This window comes from Egretta garzetta, unplaced genomic scaffold, assembly GCF_000687185.1.
Source record: "Egretta garzetta isolate BGI_Z169 unplaced genomic scaffold, ASM68718v1 scaffold204, whole genome shotgun sequence".
Lineage (NCBI taxonomy): Eukaryota > Metazoa > Chordata > Aves > Pelecaniformes > Ardeidae > Egretta > Egretta garzetta.
Window position 1 is genome coordinate 552704 of NW_009259424.1, and position 15171 is coordinate 567874.

Genomic DNA, 15171 nt, shown 5'->3' on the forward strand with positions numbered 1-15171 from the left:
TTCTAACGCGGATCTTTTTAGACCAAAGAGGCCTATCTTGAGCACCTCATCTTCCCCTCCATCACACCTTAACAGCCGGCCAGAGCCTGTTGCAGATGCCCCAGCGTCACACACACGCTGGCACCGTCTCCCCCGCGCAGTCCCTGACAGGCACCGACGTTTTCCCGACAGCTCATGGCATCACCTCTTGTGCCCGGGTGCAGAAAGCAGGCGATGATCTCTTCAGGTTGCAGACGAAACTCCCCGCGCCCTGAAGGGCTCACACTGCAGATCCGGAGATGTTTCTCCACTAAAACCAGCATCAGTTAAGAAAGCAGAGATGCTCTGAGCCCTCGTTAGAAGAAAAGGTATGCCAAGGCAGACTACATTATTTCCTGTGATATAGGAGGTAACAGCAACACCATGCTCCATAGTAAATACATGCAATTCTTCATATAGGTACGGACGTGATTAAATACCACGCAGCAGTAAAACACCTCCAGGTCAGCAATAAATCCCTCTCCTCTGCACAGTTACTCGTGCTCTAAGCAGCAATGGTGTCCCTGCAGTCAGTAAAGAAAAACATTTGAAGAATTGTCATTTTACGGCAAAGGAACGAACAAAAAGCACAGCACGGGGTTCAGAAGTTCAGAAACACTTTATTTTGCCTTCTGCTATTTTCTTAAGAAAACAAAACAAAACAAAGTCTGCTTGTTTTAAAACCCATTCAAAAGGCTTCTGAGAGAACCCCCAGAGGAGCAAGGAGCGGATGACATTACAACAGTGGTATGCAAATGGTCTTTTCCCCAGGAAATATAAGATTTTTGTGTTCATATTGCAGTAATTACAGCTTAACAATCAAGAGGACTATGATTTTATGCACCAAGCCTACAAGCTTTAAGTAAGACATCTCAGTCATTGCTTGAATAACAGCGGAGACATTTCTTCGGACAGTTATAGCTTGTGATTCACTTGGAACAGTTTCCTAGGGGTAAGAAGTAGTCTGGAAATGGAAATCCCACCAGGTCTCCCCTTTGGAAAAGAACCGCCGTGTCTTACCGAGTACGTCACCTATGGTCCACAGTAGGAAAAGCTGCGCTGTTAGAAACACAAACTCACTCCCTATTTGTTATGAGCTCGATCCAATAAACAAAACGACCTATGCCAGCATCTCCAAAATTCACAGTCACCCTGAGACCAAGTTTAACTTCCACTTCTCATTCATCCTCTATCCTGCACTGAGCCTAGCCCTCAGACGCTGAAGAGCTCCGAACCCAGGTCCCCAGGCACAGCTCACACCACCCCTACGGCAGGCATAAGATTTGCAAATCTTCAAGCAATTAAAAGGCAACGTGTCCCCTGTGCCCCAAGACTTTCTCACCTTCTTCTGTCTCCTATTTGGGGTCATAGCTGCACATCAAGGGTATCAGAGACTATTCAAGCTGTAACGTAAGAAGGGCCACTGGAGAAGCACAACTTCAGTGTATGCAAAAGGGGCTTTCGTATACAACTCCAACACGGGACGTGCAAACCAGCGGTGTATGAGCACCTGGACGCTGTGATTCTGCAAACGTTAACCCTACGCACGCAGAGAGGTTACAGACCCTGACGTGCATCCAACTTCTGTGGGGACACAGCAACTGTACCGTATCCATCACCGTGTTACCTGGCAAAGCCTAACATAATCACATTGGCTTTGAGGCAGGGGGCTGAGGTTTTCCCGCGCTGCAGATCCCCCTGCACGAGACAGGGCGTGAGATGCACCCGGACAAACTACATGCACCCTAAGGTTTGGGTGTTGTCAGCTCTGTGCCTCTGCTGAACTACATTAGGAAACACGAGGCACGGGGACCCGGGTGAAATCCACCCTGTTTGAATCTGACCCCGAATGCCCGGGAATAAAAACACACACACAAAACGCAGGCACCGCCGGGATTAGGTTGCAGCTCTCCCTACACAATAGCTCTTCCCAAAGCACAATAGCTCTTCCCAAAGCCACCAGCCAACAGCACCTCTTCCAGAAAGAACCACTAAACACCAGTTAACGCACATCAAAAAAGTTTAATATTTTCACAAGTATCACGTAACACTAGTATCGGAGCTACTAGTGTGCAAAGTAAAAAGACTCTCTACCTTTGCAAAACCAGTTAGGCATGCAATTTTTCAGGTAGACACACACTTAAAGCTGCAACGACTGTTTGTGACTCACATGTTACTTTACAACATTCACTCACAGTGCACCATAATGCATATTGAAATGTTATCGATAGGTAAGGGCAATCCAAATCTTAGGGGAGTGGAAGGAGGACAAAGAGGAGTAGCCCGCAAATTTCCATCTACTTTCTGCAGGAAAAAGGCAGCAGGGAAAACCATGCAGACAACGCAAATTTATTTTTGGTAGAAGAGCAGGAATTAAGGACTACTGTGTGGTCTCCCTCGTTGCAGAAAGTGGCGTGACTTGCAAATGCTATTCGACATTTGCCTCCCTAACTGCTTCTCAATTTAAGTAATGCAACTGGTACGCAAATATAATAATGGCGTTGACTCGACAGAGGACAGGATAGACCAAGTGTGTATGATCCCTGTCGTTGCTTTAGTCCTTGGAATAAGCCGTTGTCCGATTTTGGCTTTGTGGTTTAGTTCAGTTTACACACCCGGGTCCTCAAAGGCAAGATCAAAATCAAACCCTCCTATTCCTTTCTGATCACTAACTCTAGCTGAGTGTTTGTGTTTTGAGTGGCTGCTTAACGGTATTAAAGATTAAAGCTTTGTGTGGAAGCAAATACCCATTTAAGGCGAGAGACGGAAGCGTACGCATCCGAGTGACACCGTCTAGCTGCGGATTCGGTAGAAGGGCAGCTGCCGTGCCCTGATCTAGACTAACACGAAGAGATAGAAAATATTTTTAATAAGAACTCTTAAACAGAAGAATACAGCACAGCTTGCCTAGGGAGCATAAAACTACCAATTTCCCAGGTCTGGAGATTTGGATTACCCCAATCACCAACCGCTTTGTTTTACTCTTCAGGGATTTCTTGCCAAAACGTGACAGATTTCGCCCAGTAACACAACACTATTCACAGAAGCAATGGGAAATACCAGTGGAACCGGATCTGTGGGACAAGGGCGTTTACTTTTACCATGACAAAACAGGCATCAAGGAAGCAAGTAAGTTGCGTCGCCAAGTCCCACTACAGAGTTACGTGTGTGCACAGTGCTGACACACCATAATGTTTCCACGATCACTTTGTACGAAACAACAGCAGGTAGATATGCAGGAGGGAACTGTTGCTTCCCCTTCGATAAAAGCATCAACACCCAGGTCTGGTGGTCAGCGTGCTGGCAGTGTGCTTAACAGGGATGCTGCAAAGAACACGTTTGGTACGATGCAATGGTAGCTCTCAACGCACATCACTTGGGGGCAATTTCGTCTCAGACAACAACTGATTTTTGACAGCTGCAGAAATTATAGACTGATTTTTCCATGACCTACAGACGGGGAAGGTACCAACAAGGTGAATAAGAAACATGCAGATTGGGGTCCAGAAACAGGAGATATTATTAACAGCACACATTCTATCTTGTATCCTATTTTTTATGTCATTAGTTGTTTGTTTGTTTTTTTTTCTCCCCCCGATAAAGCAGTGAGTTCTGGGTTTTTACCAGTTCTGACTATGCAGTCGCTGCTTTATGAGAAAGTGCTCACAAGACAGAATCGGGGCCAGGATTGTGGAGTTCAGTTCTGCTCGGCATCGCGAAGCCTGCATCCCACCGCTGTGATGAGCGCTGCCCCTTTCCCGCTGCCGTCCTCTGACAGCAGGAAGGTCACGTCGCAGTTGGGTGCCAGGTCCTTGACTGTTTGGTGCATGATCCTCGAAAAGCTGCAAAAGGGAACAACGGCAGCGGGTGAGGGAGGTCCCACAGCATAGAATCACAGAATCGTTTAGGTTGGAAAAGCCCTTTAAGCTCCCCAAGCCCAACCGTTCCCCTAACCCTGCCATCCCACCACTAAACCCTGGCCCTGAGCACCGCGTCTGCAGAGGGTAGCGCTGCCACGGGCCTTTGAGGTGCTCCCCCTTTTCAGTGGGGAAAGAACGAAAATGCTGGAAACCAGGCTGGGCATGAAGACAGGGAGCAGTGGGAGTTAAAGGAAAAAAGCACTTGCATCCCACCCCTGCCTCTCTGCCTGCATGGGGTTAACCCGGATTGCTTGTGCCACAGCAAAGGGGAGAGAAGGGACCACGAGCAGCCATCTCCTTCCCACTCGTCTCCCGCCGTGCACACCAGAGACGGGCGCTAGTCCCCTCCTCCGCCTGCCGCCAGCTCTTTCAGGCTCCTGCCCTCGCCTGCCATTGCTTCGCAGCAGCCCGTCTCCTCTGCATGCTGAACAGAAACATCCTCCAAATTTCAGCACTGCCCCGTCACTGCCTCCGCGTAGCCAAGAGATCCTTCCCTTGCTGTGCAGCTTCCAACTTGTTTGGCAAGCTGCGGCCCCTTCAGCTTGTCACTGCCCCAAGAATCCTTCACAAGTCCTTCTTCATCCTCTCGTTGCCCTTTAGAAAGCCCTGACCACCCCCCATTAAGACTTCTTTTCCCTGGCTTTTATCCTAACAAGCGAGAGACACCGGTTTGGTGCGTCAAAGAGAAAGGATGTACGAGCAGCGCGCCAGAGACCGCAGGCAAACAAACGCCAAGAGGGCGAATACTCACTGTGGATGTAGTTTGTACAGAGTCCCATCCACACCAACTGTTATCTCCAGGTGCTCTAATCCTCTGTTCTCCCTAATTTTATCTACGACCGCAGCCATGCCGGCGCCGCACAACTGAGCTGCCCGCCTCGACACGGCTCCGCACACGGTCTTGACAATGATGCTGTCGTCGCAGGTGCTGTTGAGCCCCAGCTGCTGGAGGATGGCTCGCACCTGCAGCAAGGCTAACCTGTCACTGCAGAAGCAGACGAGCACGGTGTTAAATTCAAGCTTTCCCCTCAGTCAAGCCACGGCCACAAACCCCACCGCGTTGACAGCCGCCTCCAAGAACCTGCAGCGGGCAGCAGACTTTCCTGCCAGCGCAAGAGAGCTCGGGGAAGGCAAATTCATTCACCCCAGCACCATCCTGCAGCGCAGGAGAGGGGCGCAGGCAGCAAGGGAGGCTCTGAGACCAGCTCTGCGTTGCCTCCCCTTCTCTTTTCTTACCAAAGGCCATTTCAGGAAAATATTTTTAATGACCAACTTGGAGATTTTCCCCCCATAAAGACTCAAGAGGTTTTGAGATTACTTTAAAATACAGAGTCTGAGCAATAAAGACACAAAAATATCGAGTAAAGAAGTGCTCATTCAGCTAGTGTTCATTCAGTTCAATGAGTACAGCTAGACACACACAAGGAGCACGGGAAAACGTCTTGATTTCCAAGCAAGCAAATAAAATGATACAGCGAGGGAATCCTTGACAGCCCTTCCCGTGATTTAGCAGCGAGCACTGCTAGAAATTCAGATGATGTTGTAAAGAGTCCCTTTGCACAGGCGCAGGCTCTTACTGAAACCAAAATTATCTCTGGAGAACTAAGCCATGCTCTCCAGCTGTCCCTCCCCTCCCAGCAGTGCCACCGGACGAGCGTTACCACACTATTTCACCCAAAACAGCCTCCCGTGGAGAGCTCTTACCTCTCAATCTGAGAAAGGAACTTGGTTTCAAAGATATGCCTGGTCTTCAGCGTCTCCGAAATCTGGCCTCTGAACAGGAACCCCCGTTTGGTGAAGTCGATCAAAATATTGCGGACTATTTCCCCCAGGTACATCCCACTGATCATCTTCTCGTACCTGCAAGGAAAGGCGGTGGCAGGGCTCAGAGGGACGCTGCTCACATCTGCAACGGCCGCATCGCAGCTGCGTTGTCAGCCGGGCGTCCTGCCCATGCACACGGGGGACATGAAATACGCAGCCTGATTTACACAGAACGGCCCTTTACTAGAAAAATTGGGCAAGAAAAAGCAAGAAGACTCAGTGGGAAGCCTCGTGAGCCTATCTACAAACCCTTCACCTACTCCTCGCTACCATGTTCCCCCAGCCAGGCTGTTGTTAATGACGGCTGGTATTTTCTCCCCAATGGAAGAAATGAAAACCTGTCGCCAGAGAGCAGAACGGTGCCCAGATGAAAGCCAAATTTGCTGTGACAGCCCCGAGCGGACCCCAGGGAAAACTTATCTCCGCTGCACAACATTTGGGAGCCCCCCTGAAGCACGGCTGAGACCTTCAACAGAAAAACCTCAGTGGCTCCACACAGCGAAATTACAGGAAAACCACAAGGTACAGTCACTGCGAGCGCAGTGTTTTTAAGGGAGTCCTGTGCTGCAAAACCCTGTGAAAGATAAAAGATGCAAAAAGGTGTGTCCAGCATATTCACAGGACCACTGACCTGTAAAGTAGCAAGCTGGGGGTATAGGGTTGATTTATGCTTTTCAGTTAATTCCAGCACCTGGTTTCCAGTAGGGAACCAGCAGTCCAAAAACCACAGGGAGGAACCAAGCTGTCTTGAACCCCTCTTGCCCATCACTTTGCACACAGGACCCGAGTCTCCCACTTGCAGGCATGCCCCCAGGCTAGAGAGGGGGAATATCTTCCACCTGCAAACCTCTTCCCAGGGGCACACGACAAGGAGCCGTCCAGGAGCAATGCTCGGCACTGGTAGAGGTACAATGGTACTGGTACTGGTTACAGGGCAGCCCTGTGCTGAGGAGGGCAGGAGTCTGCTTTGTTCTCCTCCCTCTCCAGTTGATGCTCCAGGAGCATCATTCCAGTCTGAATGGAGCATGCTGGGGTCCGTGAGCTGTGCCCTTCCCAATGAGACCTGAACGCCTCCTCTGTTTCACCTCCCGAAGCTCGACAGCAGGGTTTCTGCCCTGGACGGAGCGGAGCCCAGTGCACCATCCTGCTGGAAGCAGGCCATGCCGTCCATTTAATACCACGAGCTCTCTCAGGCTTGTACCCAGCAAGCGTCCTCCCTCTTGAGTGCCTAACTCTCTCCGGAATAAATTATTGCCCCTGGCAGCCTCCGCTACTGCCTTTGGCTGCTTAGTCCATGCCAACTCCGCCGCTGCATCAGGCTCGCTCAGTGTCTGCCTCCCTGGGTCTGTTCAAGCCCTAACTTCTAAAGAGCTTTCCAAGGAACCTGCCAACTTGTCTGCATCCCCCAGGTTTTCAGGCAGGTTCTGGTCTGACTGATTCCAGATTTCAGGCTGACTCTAGTCACAGAATCTTTTTAAAAGCTCCTGGCATCAAAGCCTTGATGCAGAGAAATGATGAAAAATTGTAGCCTGGGCATGCAGCAGTCCCAGCCCAGTTTGATCGGTGCTGGGTGCAGCTCCTCATCAGCTCTCTCTTGAAGGGGGCAGAGAAGCACTTGCCCAAACAAGAGCTGGACCCCCAGAATGGGATCCAACCTCCAGGGCCAAGAAAGGCAGGTCCTCCAACATAGACGTATTTCATCCAGAAAATGATGCCTGAAAGTAAGAGCTGGCTGCAACTGCTAGAAAGCTCCTGACTCCTTTACAGCGAGCAGCTCCAAGCTCCCATCGTGCTGGCTGGTCTAGGCTGGGGGTTTCTAGAGGCAGAGCCTTCTACAAAGAGACTTCAGCTAAAAGAGATTAAACTGAGACCAAGGGCAAAAGAATGACAAGCCATCTCAACCCCCTCAGTACCATGTGGGATGAGAAAAAGGGTCTCTTAGTAATTTCAAGACTCTTGACGTTCTCACCAAAAACCCTGCCGTGGTCCTCTGGCAGCAAATAAGCTGCAAAAAAGCAGGGACCAGGAAAAGCACAGCAGAGGGAGATCCCACAGGATAGCAGGGCTGCAGTCACTTTTTACTCTTAACCTCTCCCTTCCCCGACTGGGAGAAATTACATTCTCTCTTAAAAGCATTTAAGGCAGCCTGGCTTATACTTAGCACGCCATTTATCCGGCAGTACCTTTGCTTTCCAGCATTTAGTGAATAGTCATCAACTGCTTTGTCATATATTGTCCTGATATCGTCCAGGCATCCATTATCCCCGAACGCTCCCCACTCCGTGTTCACGCACATCCGTCCTTGCTCACCATCCACCATCTCTATGTTTCTCATCTCTTCCATGTAACAGGCATTGCTGCCAGTTCCTGAAAGAAGAAAATACTGAAATTATCCTTTGTTTGGAACAAAACACTGGAACAAGCACAACAGCCCTAACAAAACCTTCGGGGGGACCCTGAATGCGCTTTTTCTGAATGATGAAGTCAAATCTTCACGTGAAACGTCACCAAAAAATCCCCTGCTCTTCCATCATCCTGAATTGAGGGAGAATATTCCTGCTGTGGCATGCCGCTCAGGGGGGCTTGGAGAAGAACAGGCTGGCCCAGGCCAGCTGGGCTGAGGGTCCCATGCTACAGGATGGAGCAGCAGTGTGGCTCTTTTGGCACACCAACCCTCCTGTGCTTCTGAACCCAAAACCACAGCAAGCAACCCACTGGATGCTGAAGTTAGGAACCACCTTCCACAGAGCCCACGGACCCACAAAATTCAGGGGGAAATCTGCTGAACTTAAAACCTCTGCAAGTTCTGAGGCATCAGGCAAAGAAAAGCCCAGGGGCTTTACCAGTTAATTGCAGTGTATTTTTCAGTTCTGATGCAAATTGCTTCAATAGTTTCTCTGGCAGGAAGGTTACTTCCATCTTGAAATGACGCCATATCCCATTCTGCTTAAAGGGGACCCTAAGGAGTGTGGCAATTACAAAGTGCTCCATGTACACAGAGGCCTTAGGGAGCAAAGCTTTATTAGCAAAGAGGCAGCTTTTGCTACTAACCTGGGGCAAAAGTTTTCCTGAAGCTGCCTGCCAAACTCTCGTGTAACCTCGCACCGCAGATTCCGCACCAGCTATATCAGCAAGTCTGGTTTCCTTTGCCATTTTTTTAGGGTACCATATCAATAAAGTCTGAGCAAAAATAGATCCTCCCACGGTACTCCCCTGCTTCCAGAAGAGCTGAGCCACAGCACAGCGTTTGGAGGGAAAAGTCTGGGCTTGCAGACTGAGACCCAGATTTGCAGGACCAAACCAGACCAAACCCAGTTACAGACTGTCGGCACTGGCCAACCTCCCAAGGCCAAGTCTCGTCATTCAGAACGAGCTAAGTAAGGGCTGCCTGAATATGTGGATATCTATTTTCTTCACCAAAAGGCTTGTCAGGCTCTGGAATGGGCTGCCCAGGGAGGTGGTCGAGTCCCCAGCCCTGGAGGTATTGAAGGATAGATGAGGTGCTTAGGGACATGGTTTAGTGGTGGGATGGCAGGGTTAGGTTAAAGGTTGGATTCGATGATCTTAAAAGTCTTTTCCAGCCAAAGTGATTCTATGATTCTATTCTATGATTCTATTAAATACAGACTGCTAGACTGACAGGCTTTTAGATGAATTCCTGTTGCCAGCAGATGAAAAGCAGAGACCTGGCAGTTTCCAAAGTATTCAGCAGTGGAGTCTCAAAGCATCGGCTCTCCTGGGCAGGAGAGGTGGCACTGGGCAGAGACAGGACACCAGTGTGACGTGAACTCGCCCTTGCAATAATATTTTTCCCCAAGAAGCAACAGCAGCAAAGTTCAGCCCCTCCCTGCGCCGGGGAGGGCAGGGTGGCTGCCGGGCCTCAGAGGACACTCTCGGCACCCCAAGGACACGCCGTCCTTCCTGCAGGGAACTCTGTCCCTGGAAACGCACCGCCGCTGACGGAGCTGCGCAGACACGGCTTCCTACCCACGCTGCACCGTGCTGACTCATCCCGGACATTTTCCAACTGTCTGGAGGAGAAATCAGTGGCAAAACCTCCTCGCAACTGAAAGCGTTCTTCAAGCTTGCGGGTGCCTCCTCCCCATCTCTCCCACTGAAAGCTCATTTTCCCTGGAGAGCTTTGGGAACTCACGCCGCCTCGTGCCACAGGCAACCCCAAGCGTGGCATTTGCAAAGGCACCAGCAGTCGCCCGTGGAATTATTTCAGCTGTCTGGCTGCTGGGAAGGGAGCTGTCAGCCGCTGCACTTTCTCTATCAGAGCTTTCCATCACATGCCATTTGGGAATTGTGGCTCTGCTTTACAAGTTTATTCTGAGACACTACATGCCCAAGGGAAGCTGTGGGCTACCTGAATATGCCGGCAGGGAAACTCTTACGGGCTAAACTAACGGGAGCTGGTGAGGCTACCCGAGCCCACGTTTGCTGGCTTCCCGAGCAGCGCTGCTTGCTTTCCCTGTTAAAACGGGCAGGATTTGTTCAGCTTTTCAGCCTGTGCTTATCTCCACTGATCATGCACAGGACTAAGCTGGCTGCTGAATTTTGCTCTTAATTCCTTCATGCAGCTTGCTTCTGAAGGGATAGCTGTTGATCTCAAAATCTTTCACTCCTGGACACCCTAGCTAGTATTTTCAGTTAACCACAGGGATGTCTCCACGGGAATACAGAGGGATGTTATCGACGCGCAGTTTAATAAAAAGTGCCAAATAAAAAGCGGCTCTAACACTTACCCACAATGAGCCCGATTTCACAGTTTGGGTCTTCATAGGCGCAAGTCATCATTGTGCCCACTGTGTCATTCACCACAGCCACCACATCCAAGTCAAACTCCTTTGGAAGAGAGAAATAAAACAGTGAGAACCCTGGCAACGCCTCACACCAGAGGGGAGATGAAAGGAGCACACCACTGGGAACTCTGTCAAAGCACACTGGAAGCAAACAACCAAAAGTACCAGGCTCATTTTACGCATGCAGAAGTAGGAACTTAATCTATTAGCAGGTAGCAAAGGCTCCTCGCATGCTCTGCCTACAATAGACTATGTCTTCAGAAGAAAGTATATTCCTAATTCCTGGCTGTTCTCTTTGGCTTAGATATATTTAAGTACAGACCTTGTATATAGGCACGTGGTAGAGGGCAATTGCCATTCCATACCACAGCAGTGCGGTAGCAAATCCAGTAGCAAAGGTTTTTAAGATCTTCTTCTCACTTGCTGATAAAACTCTGCTGAAATTAATGTTCTCCTCAAGCTATTTTTCTTCCCTTCCTAGAAAGGCTCAGCTAAGCTGCTTGAGGCTTTTTCAAGAACAAGGGTTGGGAGGGGAGGAAAACTGTCATTTAGGGTGCACTGAGGGGGGTTCCTGCAATCACTACATTGAAAACTTCTGCCTTCTCCACGCTCTGATGCAGTGAAAATTGCCACAGGTTTTGAAAGAAACCTTGAAAGTTCTGCCAAATTTAACAAGTTAGAACTCTCTGGGGTACAAAAATAAGCAATGAAACAAAATTCCCTGCATGGCTCATTTTGAGGAGCAATTTCCATTTGGTCCCATGTCCACTGCACACCCTTCTAGACCATCCTAATGCGGCGGCCGGGCTACACGCCAGCATCAGAGCCAGCATGGCCACACGGTGTCGGGGGCTGCTGCATCTGGACCTGCTGCAAGGCAAACACCCTCTGTGCAGGGCAGGAGGCACAGCCCATTTCTTCAAGGCACACAAACCCTGCGAGAGGGAACCAGCCTGGCCCACGAGGTCTGTCAAGCCTGGAGGGGAGGGAGAAGTAAGAGGAGAAAAAGAAATCAAAACCAAAAGAAAAGAAAAAAAAAAATCACCTCTCTTCTTTTAATTCCTTCTCTAAGCAAATATACCACATCTTCTCCCTCGCAGTCTGTAGCTTTGAAGCCTTTTGTCCAATTGAGAAGGATACCCTAAAAAGAAAGAAAATAGGTTATCAAGTTTCCTGGTGCACTAGAGGCTGCCCCAAAGATCTTACAATCCTCTAAGGGATGATCATTGAGCTTTTCTATCTGATAACTTCCCTACGTTTGCTCACCTCCCCAGCCCGGAAAGGCACAAAATCACAACGCTTCGCACAGGCACACCACGGCTCCGACCCCACGGTCCCAGCAAATGGCCATGAATATTCATGGCCAGTCGTTACACAGACTCGTAGAAGCCCTCAGTTCACGGATGAGGTTCTCCAGTATTCACCAACACGGGTGCTACGTCTCGCTAAGCAACCCATCTTCTCTCTCAGTCATGCTCCAAAGTCTCCCTGGCTTGACCAAGCCTCCTCTCATCAGCAAGATGTAGCACTTTAAAGCTGGACATTTGAATGCTGCTCCTAACACCACTGCCTATCTCCTCCTTCCTTATATATGAATATTCCTCTCACTTTCACTAAGACTCAAATGTTATTCTGTACGCTTCACAGAATCACAGAATCACAGAATCGTAAGGGTTGGAAGGGACCTCAGGAGATCATCTAGTCCAACCCCCCTGCTAAAGCAGGCTCACCTAGAGCATGCTACACAGGACTTCATCCAGGCGGGCTTTGAATATCTCCAGAGAAGGAGACTCCACACCCTCCCTGGGCAGCCTGTTCCAGTGCTCTGCCACCCTCAGAGTGAAGAAGTTCTTCCTCATATTCAACTGAAACCTCTCGTGTTTCAGTTTGCATCCATTGCCCCTAGTCCTGTCGCTGGACACCACTGCAAACAGACTGCTTCCGTCCTCTTGACTTCCGCCCTTAAGATATTTGTATGCGTTGATGAGATCCCCTCTCAGTCTTCTCTTCTTCAGGCTGAACAAGCCCAACTCTCTCAGCCTTTCCTCATAGGGGAGATGCTCCAGTCCCTTTATCATCCTAGTTGCTCTCCTCTGGACTCTTTCTAGGAGTTCCTCGTCTTTCTTGAACTGGGGAGCCCAGAACTGGACACAGTACTCCAGGTGGGGTCTCACCAGGGCAGAGTAGAGGGGGAGGAGAACCTCCCTCGACCTGCTGGCCACACTCCTCTTAATACACCCCAGGATACCATTGGCCTTCTTGGCAACAAGGGCACATTGCTGGCTCATGGTCAGCTTATTGTCCACCAGGACTCCCAGGTCCCTCTCAGCAGAGCTGCTATCTAGCAGGTCATCCCCCAGCCTGTAATGGTGCATGGGGTTCGACCTCCCCAGGTGCAGCACTCGACACTTGCTCTTGTTGAACTTCATCAAGTTCCTCTTTGCCCAGCTCTCCAGCCTGTCCAGGTCCCGCTGAATGGCAGCACAGCCTTCCGGCGTATCAGCCACTCCTCCCAGTTTTGTGTCATCAGCGAACTTGCTGAGGGTACACTCTATCCCCTCGTCCAGGTCATTGATGAACAAGTTGAACAAGACCGGGCCGAGTACCGAGCCCTGGGGAACTCCGCTAGCTACCGGCCTCCAACTGGACTCTGCCCCGCCGATCAGGACTCTCTGGGCCCTGTCATTCAGCCAGTTCCGAATCCACCTCACTGTCCACTCATCCAAGCCATACTTCGTGAGCTTCCTTATGAGGGTGTTATGGGAAACAGTATCATTGATATTTCAAATGCTTCAGTGTGAGTTTATACTGAGGAGTCTCTATGAAAAGGAATATCTCTTTATATATGTGGAATTTGTGTTGAAAACTACTCATCATACTTGGTCTCCAAATTTCCAGAGCAATGCAATGAACTCAAAAAAAAGAAGTGTGACAGAAAATATGTCTGTCTTCAAAAAAAAGCACTAAGTAGACAGGAAATTATTAACAGCTGCACCAGCAGAGCTGGTGGAATTACGTGGCTGTGAAGAAGTTAAACATGAAAGCAAACAGAAAAAGGGTAGACCCGACAGGGACACACTGCAGGCTACGCTGTCACCCGCAGGGTGACACAGCCAAGCAGGCCCTGGTCCATCCGCTCCATCCAGGGTGACCAGATCAGCTGGGAAGCTGGCAGCAGGGGTGGACTTTTGCTTACTGCTCGCAAAACCCAGGAAGTATCCCAGTCCAGCAGGTTTATACCATTGGAAAAAACATGATACCTTAAAAAAGGGATACTGCCACCATGGAAAATTTAAATGCTCTTATCTGTCACAGCCATGGGCTGAGCAGCACTTGCATTACTACCTTTAAAGGAACTATTTATAGGAGCAGCTGTACTGGTCAGGGTCAGAGCATGAACCCTCCCCTTGTACAACCTCCCTGTAAGAGTCACGTAGATGATACGAAGGCTGAGAAAATCAGGCCTGGCATAAGCACAAAAGCAGATTCAGACGATACCAAGGAACTTACAGCGTCCAGACTGGTCTGCTTGCAAGGGAAGGAAAACGTGAAGCCAAGAGGAAGACGTGCGCCTTTTATTCCCATATAATCCAGGAAGTCAGAAATGCAGGTAACGATGTGATCAAACAGCTTTAAAGAGAAAAGCAGCCATGCATTTGAAGTTGTACGTGTTACACGCTCTTAAGAAGGTATTTTAAAAGTAGCAGTGCTGCAGGAGAGAAACACAAATACTCACCTCTTCTCCTGTTCCCTGCATCACCTCTATAGGAATGGCATAGATCTTGTTGTGCATCTCAACTGTTCTCCTCTTACCGCTGCGGATTTTCACCAGCAAAACTCTAAAGTTTGTCCCTCCAAGGTCAAGTGCCAGAAAGTCTCCATTCTCTGTAAAAGAATATGTGTGTGTATTTAAAGAACCATAAGTAAAATCTTAAAAAGTTTCCCCAGAAAGCTCTTTTGATAGAAAACCTCTTGGGAACCCTCAGTTGGGAAGATCTCCATCAAAGGAGGATTTTAGATGCTACTCTGATTATTCCAGCCCTTTTTATAGTGGTTTTTAGTTTTGTTTTGTTTTAAACCAACAAAAAAAAAAGAGGACCCCCACACAACTGTTCCCTGAGAGAAAGCAGAAATTTGGCCAGCCACCCTGAAATGCAAAGAACTGCCCAGGTTGTGCGGACAGGGTTTGGATGGGTTTGGGTTCTGAGCCCCTCTGTGGTTTACCCCCCTCTGGGCCCTGGCTTGCTCGCACCCTGGGGCAAGGATGTGGGGCTGGTCTGCCAGCAGCAAGCACGAGGGCAGTGCAGGCTGCCCTGCCTGGGGCTGGGATTTCCTCTTTCATTGCACCAGATCTGCTCACCCCCCAACCAAACCCAAACCCCATCACTGGGAGCCCATTTTGGGCAGCCCACGCCTCTTACCTGTCCCATCTGGTGTGCTACGGACGAAGGTGGGCAGCATTTTCACTTTGGCAGTCTCGTGAGTCTTCTTCTTCAGCCCTGCTTCCATCTCTGCCCTCATCCTCTTCTTCACCTGCAGCAGCTGCTCGTGGGTAAGCTTGAACTCGGCCAGCGTCTCGTCGCTGAGGCGGGGCGGTTCCCGCA

General features: G+C 49.6%; 1 protein-coding gene across 2 annotated transcripts in view; it reads right to left on the reverse strand.

Moving 5' to 3' along the window:
- Window positions 1–3461: 3461 nt before the first annotated feature.
- HK1 (hexokinase 1) overlaps window positions 3462–15171 on the reverse strand; it is a 51579-nt gene continuing 39869 nt past the window's right edge. Inside the window, exons 11-19 of one of the 2 annotated variants that reach the window (XM_035892560.1) lie at window positions 14989–15149; window positions 14304–14452; window positions 14078–14197; window positions 11613–11708; window positions 10511–10610; window positions 7946–8129; window positions 5643–5798; window positions 4690–4923; window positions 3462–3860 (exon numbers count right to left, since the gene is read on the reverse strand). In XM_035892560.1, the coding sequence (XP_035748453.1) occupies window positions 3716–3860; window positions 4690–4923; window positions 5643–5798; window positions 7946–8129; window positions 10511–10610; window positions 11613–11708; window positions 14078–14197; window positions 14304–14452; window positions 14989–15149 (1345 nt within the window). In that variant the 3' untranslated portion in view covers window positions 3462–3715. The remainder of the gene's footprint in view (window positions 3861–4689; window positions 4924–5642; window positions 5799–7945; window positions 8130–10510; window positions 10611–11612; window positions 11709–14077; window positions 14198–14303; window positions 14453–14988; window positions 15150–15171) is intronic. The other variant, XM_035892559.1, reaches the window with a different exon arrangement.